Genomic DNA, 26541 nt, shown 5'->3' on the forward strand with positions numbered 1-26541 from the left:
GCTGCCAGCTACCCTCTTCTCCACTCAAATTAATTATCCCTGATCCCAAAATAGACACTGCCTCAGAATTGCTTAAAAGAAATGTACATTTCCATACCTCCTTTTCCTCTTCCTTTTTAATTCATATTTTTGACCTTAGGCAAAAATCTAAGTTTCATCTGAACTGCATTCTGTATAAAGACTTCTAGTCTCAAAACCCACATGGTGACGTCTCTATGATTTTATTAAATGTAACTGTGACTTATTTTTCTAGCAAAAGTCTTGCTAAGTGGTGTCTTTTGGGGGTTTTTTGAGCTACAGGTTTATGAATATACATATAAAAGGCAGCTAGTCTGCCTGTTCTGAACTTCTGACTCAGATGCTAGTATTTATAGCTAAAATGACTGTAGCGGATCAACGGGGCACCTGATCTGCCATGATATTAGTTTAGTACCAAGTGTTTCCATAAGTGGGTTCAAATGAAAAATCAGTTTCTCAATGCAAGTGTATCTAAAATACTTTTTTTAATTTTGCGTAAATTCACAAATGATACAATATTGAAGTGTTGTTCTTTTCTCTTTTTTTCTCTTTTTTTTTTTTAAACATACTGTACAATCAGGTTATTTCAGTGTTTTACATCAAGGCACAGCACACTGTATAACACACATATGCCTTGCCAGGCAGCAGTTTTAGTATAATCCCCGAGTTGTGGCAGTAGTGCCAGGATAAGTAGCATGGATCACATAAGCTGGAAGATAAATAAATAATAGATGCCGTCACATTTTATTTGAAATAGAGTTGCATATAAAAAGAATATACAATAATTTAATAACTAGATTCTCTTGTACTATATATAACAGAAGTGTTTTCATTTGTAATAAATTAAGTATTTTCAATATTAGGATGCAAAATTAATCTTATTTTTCTCTTTCTTGATTTATGGAGAGGAGTTGCTTTCATTAAAAATTAAAGTTGAATTTTCAGTTTTCATGGCAATCTGAAAGAAAGAAAACCAGAGTTACTGGTAAGTTGATAGTGAAATGTTACAGTAAAATAAAGCAAATAGTTCTAACCAAACTGCTGCCTTTAGTTAACAGACTATGCAGCTAATTATCTAAGCAGAACGTCTACAAAAGCTCTTCACAGTCTAAACACACTACTGTTATATTTGCACCATCTTTTCCATGCTGTTACTTGCCCAGCTTTCTCAGAGATTGTCACCATAGGTCTGTTATTCTTCCAGGAAAACTAAAATTCCCATAATACCACAGGTTGCCTGCACTGCAGATTCTGTTTATTGCAATGTATTTACCATATCCACATTAACATTCAGCTTCCTATATTTGAACGCTTCTTCTTCGCCTGCCAAAGGCCTTGGATCCCACGTTGGTTGGTACAAAGTTGTTCTTGCCCACTCCTCCTGACCTGCTCAGGAAGTCTGCCAGGCGGTGGGTCACACAGGTTGCTGTGTTGCATGCCCTCTTCTGTGCTGTCACACTGCTTTTCAAAAGGAAAATAACAAGTTAATTCCCAAAGTATCTACCCAGCACACAATGAAACATCAGTGAGGGATGCTATGCCTATGAAAGATCCTTCTACAGATAAAAAAAGCAGGCTTGCTGTGCAGCAGGCACTTGTACTTTTTGTTTGAGCAGCTTACAAATTCTAAAAGATGTACCTTTATGCTTTTCTAAGTGTCATGCTCAGTTTACAAAAGGTGGCTGAACCCTTTGTTTCTTGGGCACCTGGGCTGAAGACTAAACCAAGCCAGATTTTTAGCAACACCTGAGCCATTGCCTGCCTCCATCATGACCATGATGGTGAGGAGAGGTGCTGAGGAGGTCCAGGTTTGAACCATTTAACCAATCCCCATTCCCTCCAAAAGCTCAGATCTGTGCTTTGCTTGTAGCGCTGCTGAAGGACTGTAATGTCCCACTTCAACACCTAGGCTACATAGCAGCCAGAAAACACATGAAACCCTAGCACAGGAACTGCGTTAGTGACTCTGGTAGTGCTGTACAGAATTGACCAGTTCCTTCCAGAGCTGAACCACACATAAATATGCTTTTTCCCATGTTCCCAGGGAATCTAGGAACCCCTCTTTCCTGGAGTTAGACCTGTCTGCTACAGCATTTCACAATGCTTGAATAATTTTTTACTAAAGCAACTAGCCTCTTCTCAGATAAGCATTAAATGACAGTTTTGTTAATGTTAACAACAAATACTCTTTGTAACATCAATGCCAATTTTTTGGAACAGGCCTCTGATTAAAAGATAAATTCAGTGCTGCAACAGAAGAATTGTAAATAAATGTGATTTTGTCTCTTATGATTCACCTAAATTGATATTGATACAAATACTATAAAGATACCCAAGTTTAAATTATACTAGTGTAAAGACCTATTGTAAAGTAAGAAGGAAAAAGGGAAATAACGCGAAATTCTTACCTGGAAGTGTTCAGTACCCAGTTTTAAAACAGGTTTACATTTCTAGTTTGCTTGAACAAATCTGTATGAGCCTTTCCTGATTCCTTTACTTCTCAGGATCCTTGCTAACAGTATTACACACATGTCTGATTACATTAGAACCTTCAAATGTATGTGCATAATTTCAATTTCTAAGTTCTTCTAGACTGTCCAGAATTAGTAGCATTGCGTCTCTTGAGCACTTAAACAAGAACTTGTATATTTTTTCTAGCCTTACCTAGACATCTCACATTCTAAAACAAGTTATTAAACCAAGCAGATCTAATCCTTATAGAAAAATAGGTTTATTGAACAAATGCATGGGCAAGCACAAAAGAAGAGCCTACTTGTACATTTAGCAGCCAGAAATGAAAAGCCTTGTTTAGATTATTTTCTTTTAATCAGAGTCTAAGAAAATCATTTGAAATGTCAAGGAAGTGCTGTTCATTTTTATTAATTTTTTTCCCCTTAGATTGGTATGCATGTTACGTTCCCTGTTTTCCTAACATTAGGTCCACCTCAAACATTCTCCATCAAAAACAGAATCAAAAGAACATAGCAAAGTTAGCAATCAAAGTTAGATCCACATGCATCAGGTTAAAAAAGGGAAAAGGGGAGAAATAAGCATGTCTAGTTGTCTCCCAGGGGTTCCCCATATTTTGCATAGCGTTCGTGTTCCACGTCACTCAGCACATTTCGTTTCTTGCCAGGAGTTCCAGCCCCGACGTCAGTGCGAGGATAAGTTTGCAATTTGTGCAATTCTTGAGACAATTTGCCCAGCACACAAGTACTCAGACTGGCACAGCGTTTGGAAATAGGTCTATCCAGGCTGCAGGGGGAAAAAAAAACATGCCCAAAGGAAGAGAAACCTCAAACATGCACATTCATGCATTTCTTCCCTAGAGAAATACATACATACAGTTAGTAAACTTAAAATAAAAACAAAAAATAAACCCTCCACATCACATTCCATGCAAGGAAAGTTCATACAAATGCAGTCTGAAGAAAAACGCTGTCTTTCAATTAATTGAACTTTGTTGAAAAGCAAGTTCATTAGCCTTTTGGATGCTCACAGTCATAGGTCAGTTTTACTTCCCATGTATTCAGCATGCTGTTCAGCCTCTCATACATCACCATCATGCTTTGCAATACAAATCCTGCTAGGATAATGCAAATGCTCTTGCATGCCTTTGGTCTACAGGGGAGAGCAGCGCTGCGTGCACTGGGAGGAACACATCCCCCCTGCCAGGGACTTACCATGCCTTACAACAGCATGCACTTTTGAGACAGAGAATCCAAGAGTGACTGAATGGCCCCTAGCACTCCCACTAGGAAGACGTACCTTTTGCTGTCATATTTTAACATAACCCTCTCATTCAAGCTCAAGTCGCCCTCCACTATCAGTTGTAAAAGACAGGCAGACACAGGTTAACTGGATGGAAGCCGTTCTCCTGATACCAACGTTAAGATGTCTCTGCAGTATCATCCTTTACCAGTTAGGTGACCACTGTTAGCCACAACCCCAAAAAAAAAGAAAAAAAAATCCTGACCTGCAGACCATCTGCTCAGATTGCTCTTGCTAAATACAAACCATATAACATTCTCCACTGCCCTCCTTCTGCCTCAGGACTGCAGTCCTTACCTGTTCCCTTCAGAGGCTTGCTCCAGCTCTTCTGCTGTCATTTGTATGAACTCTTTCACCAGTGCATTTAATAATCTCCGAGCTTCGTAATCACTGAGCGTCACTCGATCTGTTATGGACTCCAAGCCAGGTCTAAGCAGAGGCAAACAAAACAGGGTGAATAAAACCCAGATTGCTGCAGAGAACCACACACAGGAGAGAGGGGTTTGTCACGCAGTATTGCATGTCATTGACAGTGTCTTTCACAGGTGTGAATATGGAAAGCATCCTCATGCACAGCATCAGATGTTTTATATATAAAAAAAGCCACAGTGCCAAAAATGTCATCAAAGAAGCCAGCTCTCTCTTTCACTGAAGTTTATACCCCTCTTAGTTGTCTAAAGAATGTTAAGTATTTTCATACCATTCAGATACAGTGACAGGACCAGCTTCTTACCTGACTGGGGCTGCCTGGAAGCTATCCATCTGGCACACCACCAAGGCATAAACAGCAAGGAAAGATGAAATCTTCAGCACAACCATGATTTCCTCTCTACAAGAAAGAGGTACATCAAGAAATGGCTGTTTTCCAACCCTCTCAGTCCTGCAAGTTCCACCAAAGAGGTCATCACTTCTTAGCCATGAGTAACACAAATATTAACAGCCATTTTTTTAGTATTCTTAAATATTACCTTTCCATTTCTTTTGAATAGTGCTATTACCAGTCAAAAGTAATCATTTGGGTTTTGGTCGAAACCAAAAACTTTGGTTTTCTCAAAAAGATTAAGATAACTTAGCACTATTACAGGGGATATAAATGCAGCTTTCCAGACCTGCGGTTCTGTACAGCCATCTGCATTCAACTTACTACAGACTTTCCCTCAAACTGATGGAAAACACGTTTCTCTGATTAACTCTTGCATACAATGTCATAGTGCATCTGACATGAACAGGTATAGTGTTGGGACACAAGTCACATCAGAAAATAAAGACATTGTCAGTATTTAATATTTTTAAGAATGAAGTGCCACTGCCAGCACCTTACCTGAACTGCTTGCTTCCTGGCAAGGAATATCCCAGTTCAGATTACACTATGAGAATTACATAGTTTAATTTCAATAGCTATTTCTACTCTGAGGCCAAAACCAGAATAAGTTAAAATCTAGTCACAAGTACAAAACCTATACAAAAAGAAAAAAAAAAATCTGCTTTGAGATACACCTCTTTATCTCACAGCATCAATGTCTTAGACTCTGATCTAACACAGATCCTTAAGTACCAATCACAGCAGGTTCCAACCCTCGACAGGGCTCACCGGCACGAGGCCCCTCCCGAAGGACGCCCTGCTTTCCCACGCGTCCCCCGCGAGGAGCACCCGGTCGGGCACCGGGGTTAGCTCTGTACGGCGAGCCGCCCGCCCGCCCAGAGGGACACGCCACGCCGTGTCGGCTGGAAGAAGGAACAGAGAGACCGAGGACCAACTTTGTCCCACGCTCCTTGCACACGCGTGCACAAACACACGAATGAAGAAGGCATTACGGCCGCGGGCAAAGCTCCGCATCCTGGGAGGGAAATAGAACGGGACTTACGCTACCTGCCGCAGGCAGGGAAGCGGCGCGGTGCGTTGCTTACCGGCGGGGCGGAGCGTGGCGGAGTAGGAGGCCGGTGGAACCGCGGATCCGCCGTACCACCCTGCGCCCGCCCGCTCCGCTTTATACCTGCCGCCGCTGCAGCTTGCGTGGGCGCCCGCGCGGGGCCGCCAGCCAATCACCGCCTCGGCCGCCCGACGCCAAAGCCCGGTTCGGTAGTGACGTCATGCTCCGCTCCACGAAGGTCCCATTCACAAAAACACCCCGTCGGGGGGGGGGGGCACTGCGGAGGAGATTGGGGGCCCATTCACGACGCAGGGCTGCGGCCCGGCCCCGCTCCCCGCGGGATCGCTCACGGGTGGCGACCTCTGCAGCAGAGGGACCGCATTGCAGAGCGGGTGCGCTCCCTCTCCGGGATTCCCCATACCCCGCCCGCCCAGCAGCGACTTCAGCGGGGAACCCGGTCGCACCCACCCGCCCCGACAGCAGCTGCGCTTGGGCGGGCTGGGGTCCCGCGGGAACCGGGTCCGGGCAGGATGTGCTGCCGACGGGGACACCGCACAGGAAGGGCTCCCGGCAGCCGCCTCCCCGGGGCTGGCGGAGCAGCTCTGAGTCCTGCCTGAGGGGCGCACCCCGGGCTCCCCGCTTCCCCGCCAGGCTTGCGGCCGGCATTCCGGCACCTGCGAGCGGCCCCGCGGCGGCAGCGAGCTGTTCCGCGGGACCGGTCCTTGGCGTACCCCGGGGCTCTAGGACCATTATCATCACAACTCCAAGGGCAGGTGCAGCGCCTTTCCGCTCACGGAAGAGGCACGGGGGAAGGGAGAGTCACCTCCCCCCGGCGCAACGTGCAGCCCCGCTGGCGGGGATTACCGGGCAGCTGCCCGCCGCCCATGCATCACCCGCGGAGGGCCCTCTGTCACGGCGCAGCGGCGCTGCACCTGCCGCGCAGGATGTTTGCCCCGGTGGCCTGTTTGCCCAGGAGCGGCAAGTACCCGCCCGGCGGCGGGGGGAACGGCAGTGGGGAGATGCGACGCGACATGGGTGGGAGAACACAGCTGTCAGCCGAGGCGGGCGGGGGCAGGGGAAGGGAGCTGGCCGGGCGGGCTGCTCTGCAGAGTCTGGAAGCAGAAAGCCCTTCCAGCGGCCCGCGGGAGCCGGGGGTGCCTTCCCTGCCCGCCGTAGGGCGTTTGCCGAGGACGGCGGCAATCTGTATGAGCCACCGGTGAGAGTCCCCCGGCCAGGCCCGGTGCGGCTCCGCCCGTCCCTCGCTCCCCTCCGCAGCCGTTGGATTTCCACGTCCCCGGCTGCTGTGGCACCACCGGGTGAGTGCTGCCCGTGCCGCTCCGCTGCGGTCAGTGTCGCCGGCCCCGGCGGGGATACCGCAGCAAGCGGATCCCCACGCGCATTGCGCGGTCGGGTCGTGCCTCGCAGTGGGGCAGGTATCGAGGCAGTTACATTGCTCGTTTCGCCATTTAAAATGAATTGGGGGGGCTCTCCCGGGGAGCTCCCGGCGTTTTTTCGTTTTTGCTTTGCAGACACCGAGGTCACGGGTGGCTCCCGATGGCAGGAGTTGTGCGTTTCACCGGGAGGTGAACAGCCGCGGGGGGAACCGCGGGGCCGGTGCTGCTTTGTTGATGCGAGTTTAGCTTTGAAGTTTAAAAAGGAGCACGGACATAGTGAAAACGACACCGCGGGTCGCTGATCACCCCGTGGGGGTCTCTGCTTCCTTCCTTGGCTGTGCGCTTCTAGGGGTGCAGCAGCCGCTGCCGCCTGTCTCCCCGCCCCACCCCAGGCCGGGGGCGCCTCTTCTCCGCGCTCGGGTTGCAGAACGACGATTGCAAAACCGTTTGGGTTCTTGGGGTTGGGGTTCTGGGATTTTGTCTGTTTGTTTTTCCAGGTGACGAGTAGTGGTTTGTTTTTGCCTAACACATCTGCGTACCTTTCATGAGTTACAGCCCTCCGGGGTGGGGGCGTTCGTGCGCTCCTACCTGCCGCGCTTTCCCGCAGCCGCAGCGATGGGCGGGCGGGGAGGGCGGTTGGGTGCCCAGGGTGCGGACTGTGACGGGCGCCAGCTCTCTCCGTGCACCCAGCACCATTCGGAGGCTGTAAGTGCAGTGACCGCCGCGGTGCGGGCTCGCCCCGGGGCTCCTCCCGCCCGCTGCCCTGCCTCGCCGGAGGGTCGCCGCTCGGCTGCCCTCCCTGGGAGGCTTCCTCCTCCCCCCGCACTGGCAACTTCAACATTTCGTTGTGAAGAGCAGCTCCATCGCACGTACGCTCACCACGGGAACCCTCGGGAGAAGCAGTTTAAGCATTTGATTTTAAATCTCCTGCGTTCCCACGACTCCTGCTCTGGTTTCCAAGCTTGTTTTTCTGAGGTTGCACTTACAAATATCAGGTGGCACCTAAAGAACCGGCTCAGCATCGCTTTTGCTGTTTTCACTTGACTTGTACAGCTACACCACCAGAAATAAAGTGTAGGGACTTGAATGACTAGGCTTCCCGTCAGATATTTATCTCTAACATCACTGTCCCTTCTCCTCATCCTGTGTTGTTAATCATTCGCATTCCCTTAGGGGATTTAATTACTCTTGTCCACATAAAGTGTTCCTGATTTAACCTTAAAAAATGCAGACGAGTCTGGTGTAATACCATGTTTCGGTGCTTCAGGGAGGAGAAAGTGAAATTTCATCTTGTGGTTGATGCCAGGCAGTTCAAGCCCTTATCTTGCCAGTGCGACTCAGCCTCGGGCTGGAGCCTGCAGCCATTACAGTTTCAGAAGCTAGTATTTCCATTTTTTCACAGACAAAAACCCCAGTAAATTTAAAGCAACAGGTACGAATGCCACTTCTGTGCATGTATAGATGAAATAGCACTTGGATGTTGGCAAGCACTTCTGCTGCTTCTTGCCAGAGCTCATGGAGGGACTCCCAGCTGGAAGGCTTGTCCTGTTTGTTCCCCTCAGCTATACGTCATCTGGTGTCACCAGATATATTTTCTTTCTGCAAACCTCTCTTCCTTTCTACATAAGATGGAGAAGAAAGACATTTGATCAGTTTGTCTTATTTTTGAAGCTGTAGAAAAGACAAAGATCAGAGTCACAGGATAATGGTCTCCTGTTGATGGATGAATCCAAAACTAGAGGTTAAATATCCATGGAAAAAGTAGCACAGAGGGATATTTTGGAGCACTGCACTGAGAAAGCAGGACATTTACAAAAACAATCTGCTCCAAGGAGCTTGTTCTGCTCAATGTATCAGGTAAAATAATCAGTGTGTATAGGTTCAAAGCAGATAAAATGAAGAGCTACAGAATTACTGGATTTATTTATCTATTTATTTATGAAATCAGATGATCTAATGCAACCTGCAGCTCCACGTAAAAGGAATTTCCTCTTCAAATAAATTTATTTTAATTTGTATGCAATAAGAAAAAGCTGTCCTATTTTAAAGTTACTTTCTTTCTCTACATTAGATACAACTTCTTACAGTATTCTACTGTTAGATATTATTTAACCAGTACATTTTAAAGTGCAACCATTTTTTCTACTGTAAATATTGCCATTCTATCATCAAGCCATAGACTCTGCAGTGAAGTTCTTAACTGTTTCCAGCTGACATGCTGTTAAACAACAACAAAAACATTGCATCTATATGTTATATTAAGATTTTTTGTTCAATAATAAAATGTAATTCTTCAAGATAGACAAGACAGAGAGCTGCATGGACAAAATTTCTGTTCCCAAGAATGGTTTATATCTGACAAGAAGGGACCCTACAGAAAGGAAAGGGTCAACAGTGACAATGCTACAATCCATTGACACAGTAAGTTCTTCAAGAGGGAGGTAAGCATGATTCAGTTCTCTGCTCTCTCTAAGCCTGTTCTTCACAGTACATAATTGCACCTTTTTCAGATAAGGACAATTATGATAAAGGCAGCTGTGAAAATCACATGGTTTTACTTTATGAGGAAAAGCTGGGAAGTTACTTATAGGTGTTTCTGGTGGATGCCTGGGGTGTCTAATTCAGGATCTTGTCTCCTCAAACAGCCAGAAAGCACTGCCACGTAAGAAGCCTCTACAAGCTACCTGGGGCAAAGTGAGCACTGTTGAGCTCCTGTGAACGCATCCTTCCAACAGATTATTTCATTGTAATCTGCTCTGCAGGAAATTATATAAACTAAGGCAGAGTTAACAACATGGTGCTGTTATAAAAGCAAGCTGTATGTTAAACAGGAGTATCATGCTTAGGGCCCGAGAGGTAATCCTTACACTCTGCTTGTTGCAGTAGGATCTAGACCTGCAAGTGTCCTTTGTTCAGGACAGCATGCCAAAAAGACTTCGGTGAGTTGGAGAAGCTCCAGAGAAATGCCAGTAAGAGTTATCAGAGATCCCATAATATGATTTAGAGAACAAGCTCAAAGACTGGGGAAACAATGAATAGACAGAAAGACTATGGGATAACAAAAATAGAAATACTTGCCATGAAGCACTAATAATTTACACTATGGTACTAGATTCAAAATAACAGAAATATATGGGCTTAAAAGGCAACAAAGGAGATGCAACAGATTAGAAAGAGCTTTCTACAATTGAGGTTAATTACATGTAAGAATAGGTTGCATTGCAGTTACGGCATATCTTGCACTGGAGGGTTTTATGGCATAGTAGTGTAACATCTGTCAGGAATGACAGGTATAGTTGATCAGCTCTAGGCAAGGAACATAACTAAATACATTCTCTTCATATCTTTGACCTCCAATTTCTGTAATTCTGTAATTTTAATAGGTAGAGACTGGCTTAAACTCTGAAATACAACATAACACCTTACTGATCACCCACATTTTTGTTAACATTTGCTTTTGCAAAAATTGCATCCTTAATTGATCTAATCCTTTCCTTAATTCTGCTTCCCTAGCATCCAACAGGCCATCTTCAGTTTTACAATAAGCTCACATCGAGCTTATCAACACAATTAATATTTTACCTGTCTCTCTTGTAGTTCAGTTGGAATTTGGCCCAAAAAGGAAAGACTCTTTTTTTTATAAAAGTGCAGTATTTCCCTGAGAGCAAGAATGATGATGTAGATTCCAACACTGAAGCATTTCCTTTTTAATGGACATTAAATCTGGGTTTAGGCTGCTCCAGTGACTACTTCTGAGAAAGTGAAACAGCTGCTGAACTAATTACTGAGGAACCTATGAATCAGTCTGGAAGCACATTTTCTTCCAAAATGCCTTCTAAAAGCTTCCAGACTGATGTACAGGGGACATTTTCAACAGAAGATCAGTGTTGCACTGTTTTATTCTCATTGAAACATGTCCACTAAGATTTTTTTGTTCAGTAGCTTTTGTAGTAGTTTCCTGTATATACTCAAAATCCAGTGCAGAATAATCTCTTAAAACTGGGCCACACTGTCCTGCACTGAGGTTTGCTTGGCAAGGCAGAAGGGGCAGACCCACAGGGAAACGAAGCTGGCTGTGGCTTAGTTGTCTTCTGTCCCACATTACCACAGCTCAGTCTCCAAGCAGGTTCACAGAGGATCAAGCCCTATCTCATGTTACCTGGCAACACTCTTACACCCTCTAACAACTGCCAAAACAGCCATGCTCCAGCCTGACCTCGTTCTTTCTCAGGCTGCACCTCCAACAGGCTGAAATGGGGGATCCCTCCAGAGGAACTCACAGCTCACCAAATACAGCCAGGGTGAGACCTGTGGCATTACCAGGGTAGCAAAAAGGGGATGAACTATGGAGAAAAATCTCACTTTGAAAATATTTGAAAACTGGCATCTATTTCCACTTTAGTTTTATGCATTCTGAAGGTGAGACAAGAGTTGAACAAACTCCTTATCTGGAAAACAATCTCAGAATAGAAAACTAACCCTGTTAAGCAATAGCATTGTTATAAAACTTGATTGCTTGCACAAGTGTTATGCTACTATCTTATACATCATCAGAGCATGTCAGCAAAAATAGGTGAGAAATTACATCTTAAGTCCTTAGGGTAATCCCATACTTGTTCTTTACAGGATATAAGAAGGGTGGAAGATCTCATGTCATCATTTCATTCTTTCTCTTGGTAGTACTGAGGTCTGCATACGCCACAGTGTAACAGTGTTCTTCCCAGTCCCTTCCAGGACCATTCAGTTGTCCTGGCTTTGTTAGGTACTACAGCAGTACATCAATACATCCCTGCTGCCCTCTGCGTGAGGAGGACCAGGTTCAATTGTTTCCCAGCTGGCTGAGAAAGGAACTTGTGCAGGGGCAACAGTTTAGCTTGTACCTTCTGCTGAATCCAGGACCAAAAAAAGATCTCTCCCCTTTCAGTGCTGGTAGAGTACATGAAGGCAAAGGCTATTACGACATAATATTCGCTAATCTACTTACAGCAGTTTCTGGGAACCAACAGTCATATGAGACTAACAATTAAAACCATAAATTCCTAAATTTATGCATAAAATTGACCTAAATATACTCCGAAAGAGCCGGCAAATAAAATACGCCCAAACTCTTTTGAAGCTACAATTTTTAAGCCAGTGTCATAGCTTCCTGCATCTGCCTGACAAACAGAAAATGTTCAGGCACAGTAGGACTGTGATTGAGGAAAAGAGCTTTTTTTTCAGCAACTGATCACCAAATTCACAAGGGAAAGCATTAGATGTGGTTTTCTGTTTTATCAACTCTGTAAAGCACCAACATTATCTTAGTCTTAGCTAAGGAGATAATTGTAACATAGAAATTGATTGTTTGCTATGATGATAAAGATGTGTTATAAAGAGATAACGTAAGTGTGATAGGTAACATCTACACATGACTCTAAACATGTCAGTAGGCTTATGAAATTAGTTTCCTCACTGAGAAGCATGCTTACTTTGGATATAACTATACAGATCTCTTTCTCTTTCCTACCCTCAAAGAAAAGGAGGAAAATGTTTACATTTCTGGCTATAAAGAAGTTGTTTTCTTGTATGACATTACTTCACTGGACAAGAGACATTGTTACAGGAGTGGAAAGCACTTCAGCCTGATCAAAGCTTACCTTGTTTTCTACAAATGCAGCAACAATGTTAGCACTAAAAAGTAAGAAAACCAAAGCCTGATTCAAACGGTAGCTGAATAAAAGTTTGTGAGATATTTAATGGAATTTGGGAACTAGTTAATTTTTCTCCAAGACTGCAAGATAATAACCATCAGGATCTTAACACCATTACTAAAAGAACAGCCACATTTGCCAGTTCATTTCTTCAAAAGTCAAAGCTATATACATAAATGTGTAGTCACTCCCCATGAAATAATTGCTTTCTGCTTTCTTGAGAAGGCAGGAACACAATCATTTCCTGTTACTTGACTGTCTCCAACTTCTCCTTATAGAATTTACAATGCAAAGTCATTGTAAATCTTGATGACTAGAATGTTTTAGCATTTAATAAAGATACCTGCTTTGATGGCTTTTTTTTTTTTTTAACTCAGACATAATTTTTATAATTGAAATCAAAAAAACTTTACACATCCTACAAGTTTGCCATTTGATCATCCATGACTAAGATGAGTAAAACCTTCCCAAAGGAGTAATTTGGTACAAGCTGCCCCCACACTTGGGATGAGAAGCAGCACACACAAAAGGATCAGTCAGAAACTGGCAAGGAATCCTGCCCTTGAATAGCCATTGAAGTCTTGCATCCCTAAACCTGCATTCGTAAGTGATTTCATCTGTCCACAAGGGTTTATTTATCACTTACTTTTGACAACTTTGTCATATTTATCCATGCTGGTCCTCTTTTTTCTCCATTTAATCATGCACCCTTTAGATGTTCCTGGATCTTTAAACTTGGCTGATTCACCACCTTTTCCATTTATCTTGACCAAAATGGATTTCACTGTTCTGCAGTCATGCTCTTCTGTTTCTCTTCCTCTGTTACAATGGATACCACCACCATCTCTTCTCCATCACTAAGGCTCAAACATATAGTAATGTTAGTGGTGACTGTTCTCTCCCCTGCTTGAAGATAATTGCTAAATCTTGTCTGCTTTTTCCCCCATACAAATCTATTTCTTCCATTCTAGCCAAACATTTGGACTTTTCTTCTGTATCTTTTTTCCTCTTGGGTCTTTCATATGCTCATTTTTTCCCTGTTTTTCTCCTTGAAAACACTCACTGCCAAAACTGTCAATCACCTTTCCTTTCTTTTCCTGCATAGACGCAGTGGAAATCATGATCATTTAAAATTGGAGTGCATGCTAAGTATTACACACTTAAATGACAGAACATTGAAGATAAGCAGTAAAACCATCAAAGCAATAGTACCTCTTCTTATGTTTCCTCAGACACTTTGGAAACTATGCAAGTATCTTTGAGGGAAGGATGAGAGGATAAAGTGCCAACCTCTTTTTTCCAAAGACAGGAGCTTATCTACAGAAAGTTTTACATCCTTCTAACTGAGACTGCACTAATAACAGTATGCATGTACACCATACTTTAACCTTAAATGCACCAATAATCTGGCACATTAATGTTTCTACTCCACTATAGTCAAGAGCAGTTTAATCTTACAAGTTAATTCTGTACAATTGTCTGTAGGCTGTTAGTCTTTCTCACACTGTTTTGAAGTGTTTTTCTGACCAGCCAATCTGTGTACCTCTAGTCACCTGAATATGCTGATCTAAAGTGTTTGGAAACACCTCTCTTTGTTTAAATGTGTGTAAGTAATCAGGTTTTAATCTATCTGAGTTTGCCTGCTTCAGCACAACTTCTTAAGCACATTGTGTGTCTTGTTTCAATCCTCGGCCATTTCTCCTTATTATTCCTCTGGCTCAAGCCAAGCTGAGGTCCTAAATCTCTTGCTCTCTGGTGAGAAATCTTAAGGCTCTGATATTGAAATATTCACATTTCTTGCAAATATGGCCCAAGTAATTCAGTTAAGACACCTAACAGTATCATACTGGAAGAAAGGATGAAGAAATAACTTGGGAGAAGAATGAAATAAACCTCTGGCAGTGCTCAAGCTGCTTCTTTGAACTCTGACAAACTGGGTAAGATTTGGTAAAGGAGGCTGGCACTGACACATGCTTTACAGGCATTTGGCAGCTGGGACAAAGAAAGATGCTGAGGCAAATAAAACTGACTATTTGTTGCATGAAGACTCACCTGAAAGTTAAAGACTGTCTCTTTATTGGCTTACAGAAACCAGCACAAACCCTGGTCCAAACAACTCCATGTCAGTGCATGACAACACAAAGGCATTAGCAACTGTGGCTGAGGAAGCTGGGTCAGCATTGTCACACTTGCTTTCATTAGAAGTTACTGGTGTATTGCTCTGTAACATACATGTGACTTTTATCTTTCCTTCTCAATCTGCCCAACCTAGGCAAACATGAGTGAGTACACTCTTTGAATCCTGTTCTGTCTTTACACTTCATACCCTCACACTCAATTTATTCAGCAAGTGCCCAGATAGCCAGATTGACTGCCCTGAAGCCAGATTTCCAGCTAAAAAGCTGTACTTTTGTCACTTCCCAGCTCCCCTCCTTGTTCCCCTGTTGCACCCACAACTCTTACCTCCTCTTTGTAGTCCCAAAGTGACAGCCTTCACTGTTTGTGTTCTCAACCACCTGCCTTCTGAGCAGCACCTTGGGGTCCTCCTCAGCTTTTGTGCCATGTGCTCGCAGGTCAGTACCACCACATCTGAAGCAGAATGTCCCATCACAGGAAGATACTGGGAATTAAGGATTCAGTGACTAGATTATCAAGTACATAGTGCATTTTCATCAGTCAAGTTATTACCGAGCTTCATCAGTATAAGTTCTTTATCAGTTTAGATCTTATTAGCATTCATATGAATCTATGTAGGGATACTGAATTCAACAAAAGAAATCTCAAGTTGGAAACTCGTAGCATAGAAATTTTAACAGGGCAGAAGTGCTTCTGTAACATAAAATTGCTTGTAAAACAGCACTACTGTAACAGCAAAATCAGAAAAACCTAAGTTTTCCATGAAAAATTTCAGCAGGATGTCACACTGCATAGCAGCATTGCTTCCTTGGCTCTGCAGTAAATGACCTTGGTCTCATCAGCAGCTCAAGCTTTCTTTCCCAAGGCATCATCCCACTGAGTAACAATAGCCCTTACATATTATGTATGTGATTTTCTTGCTGCTTGATCCCATGAATTGGGAACATTTCCTCCTGTGCAGGGAGGCTGGGCCCGTTTCCCCCTGCCTGCCTGCTGCAGCCCTCCAGCACTGCCGTTAGCTGGCTTATAGGGCCTGAGGACAGGCTGTGCAATACTGGGAATGATGGGCATGATGTGTGAAACTGCCACACACCCGCCTTCTAGCAGAAATCGGTCAGATACACAGATGTCCTGTGCTGTCATTGGAGAGGGCAGAGTGGGAAACACAGTGGGATGCCTTGACTCAAGGCCACACAGGCTCCAAGAGGCTCTGGGAAAGACATCCCAGAACTGTGGATTTTCGCTTCCACAGAGACTGAACAACGAGCAAGTAACTTCTAGTTATTCTCACTTGTCAAGGTCAACACATGCAGCACGCAGTCAGCAGCGCTTCTTCAGCACTTCACAGACCCGAAAGTAGAGACTTTTAACATGACTCCACAAAAAAAGAGCAAAGGCAGCCCGCGTGGATACGGAGACCTGTTTTCCGCACTCGGCAGGCCCCGGAAGCCAGCCCAGCCCAGCTCAGCTCAGCTCAGCTCAGCCCAGCCCGTCCTGTCCTGTCCTGTCCTGTCCTGTCCCGTCCGGTCGGGTCCCGGCCCGGCCCATTAAGCTCCGCGGGCCACCGGCTCCCCCGCGGGCCTGAGACAGACAACCCACTGCCGGGCCCCCACGGGCGGCTCCGCTAGCCCCGCTACCCGCCTGACGCGAGGGGCGGAGCTGCTGCGGGCCAATGAGCCTATGGGGGCGCTGCCAACGCCCAATGAGGCGGTGGGTCGGGGGCGGTGCCTGGAGGAAGCGGCGTGGCGGCGGCGGCGGCCGGGTCGATGTGGCCGGCGGGTCCGGGCGCGGCGGCACCGGGCAGCGGCGCCTGCCTGCTGCTCGTGTCTCTGCTGCTGCTGGCGGCGGTGCTGCTGGCGCTGGTGGTGCGGCAGCTGCTGAAGCAGCGGCGGCCTCCCGGGTTCCCGCCCGGCCCCGCGGGGCTGCCCCTCATCGGCAACATCCACGCCCTGGGCGCGGAGCAGCCGCACGTCTACATGCGGCGGCAGAGCCAGATCCACGGGCAGGTACCGCCGCTCCGGCGGCGTCTGCCGCCTCATCGGGGCCCCGTGGAAAGGGAGCAGGGCGGGCTGGGACGGGGCAGGCAGCGCTGCCCGCGGCAGCAACCGGGCGGGCTGTGCCCGTCCCGGCCGTCCTGGGGTTGCCGCGGAGCCCGGACCCGCACCGGGAGCACGGCGCGTGCCACCGCGGGAGCTGTCCCGCCGCTTGGCTCCGGCCCGGAGCGGGTCAGGGTGCCCACGCCCCGCCGGCGAGCGGTCAGCAGCGCGGGGCCGGCCAACCGGGGTTGCGCCGCCCCGGGGAGGTGGCAGCGGTGCCGCTGGCGGAGCTCGCCCGCTTCTGGCGGGAGCAGAAGGCCCGCCCCCGGCCGGTAGCGGGTCCGGAGCGCCAGGCTCTGGCAAAACTTGTGCTGCGGTCAGCCCTGCCTGTGGGAAAAGGGAGAGACGAGCGTCGAAGAAGAGTTGTCACCGTTCCGAGCTCCCCGGTTAGGGCAGGATGGGCGGAGTGGAGCTGTCCACGAGCCCGGCTCTGGAGTTTATGTCATATTTTGGTACAGTGCTTACACTCGTGTCCTGCTGCCAGTGGAACGACCTCGCTTTCATATCCACTAGCCTTGGGCATGCCGAAAGGGCTTTAAAATTAATAAAAGTACCACCGCCAAATAGCAGGCACTTGAATAAGGCAACATTTTCACTGAAAACACATTGCACCTTGAAGGTGCCCTCAGTGGAGTATTTGGAATACTTACTTACAGTCAATGAGTATAACTACATGAGCATAGAATTTTTCTTTCTTATGTAAGTGTTTCTTTTCATCAACTGGTTTCAAGCAACCGATTTGTTCTTATAAGCTTCATAGAAGCTAAACCCAAGACAGGGAAAGGCAGGGACATGCTAGTATTTGTGTGTGTACACCTAACAGAACACACACAGACACAGTGCACACAGCCTGGCCAGCCACTCAGTCTGCCTGTACATCTTCAGACTGTTTATAACACCTGTATTGTTTTACTTAGAAGGATTATCACTGGAGGTGTGTGAAGGACTGAGCTTTGTGGCCAGCAGGCAATGGTTTGTTAAGGAAATCATGTCCTTCAAACTGCTAGAGGTGTTTAAGTATAACACCCCTCACAGCCAAATAAAACTGTTTTGAGAACTTAAGTCTCTCAAAAGCTTTTGTCCAGATAATTTATGAAACCTCCAGCAGAAACAGAGTAAGTCCCAGTCTTGGCATGAATGAGAAGCCAAGAAAAGTGCCTGAATTAAAAGCCTGCTAAATAGCAGAAACAAAAGATTAAGATTCCCTTTTGTTTCATTTATTTTGGCAATAGAAAAAGGTAAATGTATTTCAATCAGAATACTAGGGACAAATAGAATGGAAACCAGCAGGAAAATGTGTCAACAAATAAACTAAGCTTTCTATTTGCCTGGAATGCTGTATATAATTCTATCACCTGCTGTCAGAAAGGATCCTGCAGAATTTGAGAGAACTTGAAGGTGACATATCAGGATTTTGATGGCTCTGATAAAAAAACACTGAGAGGATTTTTTTTTTTTTTAATTTTGTATGACATAGGAAGAAAGAAAAATAAGCTATGATTAAAGTATACAAATAGTTTGCAGAAATATATTGGGACTGTCTTCTTGTCCTGTAAAAAAGAAGAGCCATTATAACACTGAATATACAAAGTTTGCTAAAACATAAGTCATAGAATCATTTAGGTTGGAAAAGACCCCTAAGATCATGGAGTCCAACCATTAACCAAACACTGCCGAGTCCATCACTAAACCATGTCCCTAAGTACCACATCTACAGGAGGTCTTTTAAATACCTCAACCACTTCCTTAGGCAGGCTGTGCTGTTCCAGGGCTTGACAAACCTTTCAGTGGCAGCCCAGTTGTCACAGAGTGTTTAAATAGGCTAACTTTATTTCATATTGTGGAGGTCAACAGCTGAGATGAAGAAAAAACTAGAGACTGGTGTAGGTAAACCCACAGATTTGTAACGCTAAGAGGAATATTGAACAGGGCACAGGATTTCAATCTGGAGTTTAGCCTCGGTGTTAATTTTTGAAACTTAGGTTAAGATTTTCATTTTGTTTATCCTGTATGTGCCTTCTGCAGGATATATTGCATCTTTCTCCAAAGCACCTAGTGCTAACCACTTCTGGAAACGGGAGATGGGACTAGCTGGGCTATGCTGTCATAAGTTGGCTGTCATCATGGCTCTCACTTCTATCATCTGATGATTCTTTGGGAGCCTGTGCAAAGTAAGCTGGTGTCCAGTTTCAGAGGTAGCAAGGACTGGGTGCAGCTTGGTTGTTTTCACAACTGAAACCACTTCTGTGTCTGCCGTTACTTAGTGACATGTTGGAAGTCTTCATGGTACGACCTTACAGCTTCAGTCGTAGTGCCCTTAACCAAATTAAGCTGTTGGAATTTACCTTTACTCAGCCATGGAGGAGGAGCTCATACAGTAGTAAAGATTTCCTCCCTCCTGTGGAAATACTCATGGCAAATTACCAAAGTAGACAATATATGCACTCTATTTCTAGTTCACACATAAAACTATACCTTATATCAAATAATGTTATATACTTATATACTGATACTAATACATACTTATCTATGCTCATCTTAGGACACAGTACATTTTTTCAAGAAAATGCTCACTGTTGTGCCAAATTCACATTTTTTTAATGACTATATGAAAGCATCCCCAGTCTTCACTTTGGAGAGCTGGTCACTTAGGTGTACAGCAAAGTGCAGAATGTAGTGTGGGCTGATTTCCTTTATCTTTGACAGAGTAAATTAGCTCACAACAAACTCTGTTTAATACCACAGTTGCATCACCTCTGATTACCTGTATGCCTTACTGAAATTTATTTGAGCCTGGTTTGCATTCGTATGTAGTGTGGCTTCACATTTTTATTACTTGTTTTAGTTGTTTTCATTATTTGTTCCTGAGATTTGGTTGCAATAGCATTTTATTATTTTTTTCAAGATCTTCAGTCTCGATCTCGGAGGTATATCTGCTATTGTACTGAATGGATATGATGCAGTAAAAGAATGCCTTGTTCATCAAAGTGAAATTTTTGCAGACAGACCATCTCTTCCCTTGTTTAAGAAGCTGACAAACATGGGAGGTAAGAACTAATATCTTTTATATAAAAATGTAGGTTTTGTCCAACAGATGGGCTTGTGATCACGTGAAACATTTGCTTTACTGTTTTCTCTACTTCTTTATCTCCTTTTGTAAAATACTGGGTGCTTCTTTAAAGTTATTGTTTGGAAAGTACTGTCAGTCTTGAACTATCCCATAGCAAGGTGTGTGTAATTTTTTTGTCTTTTCTTGTCTTGTTAAATAGTTTTATTATCTTATGGGGGGAAAAATAAACACTGCATAAAACACTGTGTCAAAATATTTTTTTCAGGCTTACTGAACAGTAAATATGGCAGAGGATGGACAGAACATCGCAAATTAGCTGTAAATACCTTTCGAATTTTTGGATATGGTCAAAGGTCCTTTGAACACAAAATTTTGGAAGAAGCTATGTTTTTTCTTGATGCCATTGATACATACAAAGGCAGACCATTTGATCTAAAGCACTTGATAACAAATGCTGTTTCAAACATTACGAATTTGATTATTTTTGGAGAACGTTTTACATATGAAGATACCGAATTTCAGCACATGATTGAGATTTTTAGTGAAAATATTGAATTAGCTGCTAGTGCTTCTGTATTTTTATATAATGCTTTTCCTTGGATTGGTATCTTGCCATTTGGGAAACACCAGCAGCTGTTTAAAAATGCAGCTGAAGTCTATGACTTTCTTCATGATCTTATTGTACGTGTCTCTGAAAATAGGAAGCCGCAGTCACCTCGACATTTTGTAGATGCATATTTAGATGAGATGGATTGCAATGAAAAGGATCCAGAATCTACATACTCAAGAGAAAACTTAATTTTCTCTGTTGGAGAACTCATCATAGCTGGGACAGAAACCACAACAAATGTTTTAAGATGGGCAGTGTTATTTATGGCTCTTTATCCCAACATTCAAGGTAAGAACTTTGGTATTTTGAGGAACTGATACACTTTCCTAATGCAAATTTAAAATGCTTTTTCAAAGCAGTGCAGTGATCCATAGTTGTAACCAAAAAGAAAGAAAGGGTTGTATATATTACTCTATTTACCAAACATACTATGGGTAGAGGTAAAAAGCCTATTTTATATGCAGGTGGAGAGGACATCGAAAGTTAAGTATAGTGATAAAATTTTTGCGTATTATTTTGTGAATATATTTTTATGAAGCTTTAATATTTTCAATAAAGTATTTCTGATATATTTTAGTGTAGTGATGCATAATATTGATTGGTAGATACACTAATCTGTGTAGCTAGTAAATAATAAGCAAATGCAATTAAATATGAAATTAATAAAATAAGAATGTAAAAATATCAGCAAAAATGTAAATCAGGTTGTGGTTAACTATTTAGGTGCCATTTCTTCTTATCCTTAAGTGTCTCAATTCACAATAGATTTATGTATTACAGACATGTATATTTATAGTTTTGAAAGAACAAAAATAGATAGCATTTAAAAATAAAAATAGGAAGATGTTGCAGTCATTCAGAGGTAAGACAGCAATAGATGTTTGAATGTCAGCCCAGATATTTTGTGTAGACATTTGGATTTTAGAAGTGAACGGTCACGTTTCTTGTTTCACTGCCTCCACTTTGCTTTTCCTATCAAAACTTAGCAGGACTTAGTTCAACTGGAGACGTTAAGTATTTGGAGAAAGAGCAGCCTTAGATAACTTGGAAAGTTACTATTTATACTTTGACAAAAAATACTGCTCTAACATCAATTTCACCATTATCATAATTTCAAAATGGGGATAACATTATTACCTGTAGCTGTAAGGCTCTTAAAGATCTGAAGTTCTACATAGGAACCAGATATCTTTATGTAGGAAAGATTATATTTCTTCTTATGGTAGACAGGAAGCAATTATTATCTTAAAATTGGAGGTGAAATTTTATATTTACATTTAAGGTAAATACAGCTTTACTTAAAAAAAACCCACCAAAATTATGATGATAATATATGTCAAGGCCTGACGTGCTATAAGCAGTGAAAATCATTCAGTTTAGATAAAGAAGTTGATGACAAAGCTTTTTCATTGCTGCTATTGCCATTATTATAAGTCCCATATTCACTGAGCTGGTTTAAACATCTGGCTAAGCAAGTAAAACTAGCTTTGCAGTCTTTTGCTTGTTTGTTTAGTTTTAAGAGCTGCAGAAAAAAAAAGATATACAAGGAAAAAAAGTATGTTAAAACATTATTTTACTGAGAAAATTACTTCTGAAATGAAGATTACTTGTATATATATATATATATATATATGCTAGTAATAATTCCTTCTAGCAGGATAAGGAAAGTATAGTCTGAATTTAAAAACTTATGCTCTACTATATTTTATATATTTCATGTTTCAGTATCCTTCATAAAGTATATATTTTATAGCTTAAAAAAATAAAGGACATTACACAATAAGCATCAACTTTTATTCCTGTTCCTAACAGGGCAAGTTCAAAAAGAAATCGAATTAGTCATCGGCCCAAGCAAAATGCCTACCTTAGAAGAGAAAAGCAAAATGCCATACACTGAGGCTGTTCTACATGAAGTTCTAAGATTCTGTAATATAGTTCCACTAGGTATTTTTCATGCAACTTCCAAAGATACTGTTGTGCGTGGTTACTCTATTCCTGAGGGCACTACAGTCATTACGAACCTTTACTCTGTTCATTTTGATGAAAAATATTGGAGCAATCCAGAAGTGTTTTTTCCTGAGAGATTTTTGGACAGCAGTGGGCAATTTGTCAAGAAAGATGCATTTATTCCTTTTTCACTAGGTAAGTGATTCCTTCCACTGTTCCTTTTCAGAAACCTAGAGACGAATAACATAGAAGTCATGGCAATAAATCGGGAATGGACAGAATGATATAAAGTATCCACAGTTCTGATGAAACAGCTATTTTAAAGGTATTCAATATAATGTACTCTGGACATAATATATTTTAGCATAATATCTTTTATATAGATGAGCTCATTATTGTATATAAACTAATAAAAAAGACAGCACAGTGTCTTCTGAGGAATCCAGACATTTTATATCTTTGCAGCACGTAAGTGTTACTCATTTCACAATTAACAGTAATATGCTGCTAAGGTCATTACATACAGGTGATTTAAAAAAAAAAGCTTTCAAATTTCAGCATTTATATCAGCACCAGAAACCGCAGACCTGATTCAGAACTGGCTTGGGAGTCAGCATGCAGCACTTCATTCTGCCCTAAGGAAATACTCCTAACAGTCCCGAATCATTATGGATTTGTCTTTTGATGCCTATAAGAGTGAATAATTTGCTTCACATATGATTACCAACCTAAAAAAATAGTTTTGTTGTCTTGGTTTTGGCTGGGTTGGAGTTTTAATTTTCTTCCTAGTAGCTGGTAGTTTGAATTTAGTCTGAGAATAATGTTGATAGTACACTGATGTTTTAGTTGTGGCTGAGTAGTGCTTACTCTAAGTCGATGACTTTTCAATCTTTCATAGTCTGCTAGTCAGGAGGTGCATAAGAAGCTGGGAGGGAGCACAGCCAGGACAGCTAACCAAAATTCTATACCATAGAACATCATACTCAGAATATAAACTGGGGGGAGTTGGCCAGGATCACTACTCAGGGATGGTTGGTGTGGCACTTAGTTGCTGGCTGGGGTTAAACCATGACATCTGTATAGGCTAACTGCCAGGGCTACCTCTGCAGACCATAGAAAGACCTAGCCTGCAGAGAAGGACTTGAGGGTGTTGGTCGATGAGAAAATGAACATGAGCCGGCTTCAGTGAGCGCTCGCAGCCCAGAAAGCCAACTGTATCCTGGGCTGCATCAAAAGGAGCATGACCAGCAGGTCCAAGGAGGTGATTCTGCCCCTCTTCTCTGCTCTCGTGAGACACCACGTGGAGTATTGTGTGCAGTTCTGGTGTCCTCAGCATAAAAAGGACATGGAACTGTTGGAACAAGTCCAGAGGAGGGCCACGAGGATGATCAGGGGACTGGAGTACCTCCCATATGAAGACAGGCTGAGAAAGTTGTGGCTGTTCAGCCTGGAGAAGAGAAGGCTGAGTGGAGACCTCATAGCAGCCTTCCAGTATCTGAAGGGGGCCTATAGGGATGCTGGGGAGGGACTCTTCGTTAGGGACTGTAGTGATAGGACAAGGGGTAACGGGTTAAAACTTAAACAGGGGAAGTTTAGATTGGATATAAGGAAGAATTTCTTTACTGTAAGGGTGGTGAGGCACTGGAATGGGTTGCCCAGGGAGGCTGTGAATGCTCCATCCGTGGTGGTGTTCAAGGCCAGGTTGAACAGAGCCTTGGATGATATGGTTTAGTGTGAGGTGTCCCTGCCCATGGCAGGGGGGTTGGAACTAGATGATCTTAAGGTCCTTTCCAGCCCTAACGATTCTATGATTCTATGATTAATTTATTGTGCATTCTGTTTCTTTTTGCCAGTTCGACCTTACCAGTTCCAGATGTTGTTACCCATTCATCTGTGTCTTCCACATTTATTCCCTGTAACTAGTTATCCATAGAATGGGAACTAATATTTAAAGGTATTATCCAGATCTGTTTGATATCTTTCTGCTTCCCAAGTTGTAATTATTGCCAGGTAATAACAAGTGACAATAGATGTAATTAACAAAATAGTAGGGGACAAGGGCTGAAATTCATAGTATCATTTTTTAAAACATCTTCTGTCTATATTGCTACTTCAAGACAAGAGCAAGTAGCTGATAGCTTATCTAAATAAATTTGATGTAATTTGTGTAGTAAGAGGAACAAATTGGTTTCTTGCTGTAAATTATCACCAATCCTCTCTTACAGAATACTGCAAAGTTTGCACAGCTTCTCTCAGAACACAAAAATTAACCATTCTTATTCATAATAACAGTGAAAATGTAATTAAACACATTTTAAGTCTTTCTAAAACTGTTTTTTCAATCCAGGAAGAAGACATTGCCTTGGAGAACAACTAGCTCGAATGGAAATGTTTTTGTTTTTCACTTCATTACTACAACGATTTCACCTGTGTTTTCCTCATGGCATGATTCCAGATCTCAAACCAAGATTAGGCATGACATTACAACCACAGCCATACCTCATCTGTGCAGAAAGACGATGAAGACAAGGATCTAGATTGTCAGGTGAAACACAGTGTTCCAAGTTGCAGCTGAGGATCTACTTTGACTTCTATTTCTAAATGTCTTCATGTCAGAAGAACAAAAATTTAAAGGACTTGCAGATAAACTCTGATTGTGCATAAGTAAGTTAATAGTTTCTTTTTACTTGTTTTTCACAAAAAAAAACCCTGAACCAAGATCATGAAACACATCCTGTGTTTAAAGTTCACGTTTTCACTCCAGAAGTCTTCTTTTAATTCCCAACTTCTTACTCAGCTTTTAAATATTTAATTATCTAGCAAGTCGTTTTATTTTGAGAGGATATTTTTATAAGCATGGAGAATATGGCTCAAAATGTTCATACTCAGATTCATCCATGAAAATCTCGTTTACATTATTCCAGCTAAGATGTTCTTTATAATTCCCCATTAAATTTACATAGCTAAAAAGTTTTCAAAGGTATCTATTTAAATTTCTGTAACTCAGAATAAGCTATCTTTTCCAGCCTTAATAAATTGTTTATTGAAGGATTTTAGTCCTTCTTTTTGCTCTATATTCCCAGTTGGTCATAATTTTTCTAGAGAATCAGGTGACTCCGTGAATTCACTTTTGAGCTCTTTTATGGTTTGCTTCTTATTTAGCAGTATATAGTGTTCAGTTGTTGCCCTACTCCTGACAGTCACAGCAATTTTTTTTGCCAGTTTATTGCATTACCAGAGTATGGCCTCCACTGCCTCCCAACACTAAGCATTATGTAATGATTAATCTCTGTCTAAGTAGTCTGGAAAAAAGAGTGTCTGTGTTATTCACATGCCCCTGTACTATGAGTAAAGAAAAAAAGCTGCTCCTGAATCTGACCAGAGAAGAGACCTTTTGGCAGGGGGACTGGAATAGGATGAGGAGAAACAGATCTTAAATGGATTCCAAACACAAGTTTTAGGCTTCATTTTTTATTCTTGACAGCTATTGCTTTATTGGTAAAGATTTATGCAGGCTCTGCCAGAGAATCTGATACTCTAAGTATGGTATGATAGTTCCCACCATGTGGGGAGAAGTAGGACCTCAGAATAGGGTTCAGAATAAACCATACACTGAGCAAGCTGCTCTTTAAGGCAGGGCTAATTATTATACCTTGTTCTTTATACAGCTTATGCTACAACTTGGAGCTGCAGGAAATGTTAAAGGCAGGAATTAGTGTTTTTCTGCTGACCTGATGTTTTCAGCTTATGCGGAGCAGAAATGCTTCCTTTCTTTTGAAATAGCAAAGAAGAAGGATCAGAGCTGGTACCAGTCCACTTAGGTAATAGTGTAGTGACTTAAGATGGAGCAGGTCCAGATTAAATATCTCTGTCTGAGGGTAGTCAGACCCACCTGCCCCACAGAGAACATCTCAAACACATGTTCCTGCTGCTCTGAA

General features: G+C 42.9%; 3 protein-coding genes across 10 annotated transcripts; 1 reads left to right on the forward strand and 2 right to left on the reverse strand.

The window, feature by feature from the left end:
- Positions 1–2727: 2727 nt before the first annotated feature.
- CALCA (calcitonin related polypeptide alpha) lies at positions 2728–16321 on the reverse strand. 2 transcript variants are annotated; one of them, XM_062608916.1, is made up of 5 exons: positions 16300–16321; positions 15208–15364; positions 4523–4618; positions 4087–4218; positions 2728–3273 (listed from the first exon to the last, which is right to left on the reverse strand). In XM_062608916.1, the coding sequence occupies exons 3-5, from the start codon at positions 4606–4608 to the stop codon at positions 3075–3077; spliced, it is 417 nt and encodes a 138-aa protein (XP_062464900.1). In that variant the 5' UTR covers positions 4609–4618; positions 15208–15364; positions 16300–16321; the 3' UTR covers positions 2728–3074. The 2 variants fall into 2 exon arrangements, with proteins under 2 accessions (XP_062464900.1, XP_062464899.1); XM_062608915.1 differs by lacking the exons at positions 15208–15364; positions 16300–16321 and adding an exon at positions 5698–5841.
- Positions 6480–7895, reverse strand: LOC134158705 (basic salivary proline-rich protein 2-like). Its single transcript, XM_062608920.1, has one exon. It carries the CDS (start codon positions 7893–7895, stop codon positions 6480–6482), a length of 1416 nt encoding a protein of 471 aa, XP_062464904.1.
- A 398-nt stretch (positions 16322–16719) lies between the features above and the next one.
- LOC134158693 (vitamin D 25-hydroxylase) lies at positions 16720–25654 on the forward strand. Of its 7 annotated transcripts, XM_062608887.1 has the most exons (6): positions 16791–16886; positions 19002–19262; positions 19882–20023; positions 20312–20944; positions 22469–22798; positions 24951–25654. In XM_062608887.1, the coding sequence occupies exons 2-6, from the start codon at positions 19245–19247 to the stop codon at positions 25124–25126; spliced, it is 1299 nt and encodes a 432-aa protein (XP_062464871.1). In that variant the 5' UTR covers positions 16791–16886; positions 19002–19244; the 3' UTR covers positions 25127–25654. The 7 variants fall into 7 exon arrangements, with proteins under 7 accessions (XP_062464874.1, XP_062464873.1, XP_062464877.1 ...); XM_062608889.1 differs by lacking the exon at positions 19002–19262 and having other exon boundaries at positions 16754–16886; positions 19979–20023; XM_062608893.1 differs by lacking the exon at positions 19002–19262 and having other exon boundaries at positions 16758–16886; positions 19979–20023; positions 20748–20944.
- Positions 25655–26541: the final 887 nt, after the last annotated feature.

This window comes from Pezoporus occidentalis, unplaced genomic scaffold (genome assembly GCF_034315485.1).
Source record: "Pezoporus occidentalis ecotype Australia unplaced genomic scaffold, CSIRO_AGI_Poc_V1 ctg131, whole genome shotgun sequence".
Lineage (NCBI taxonomy): Eukaryota > Metazoa > Chordata > Aves > Psittaciformes > Psittacidae > Pezoporus > Pezoporus occidentalis.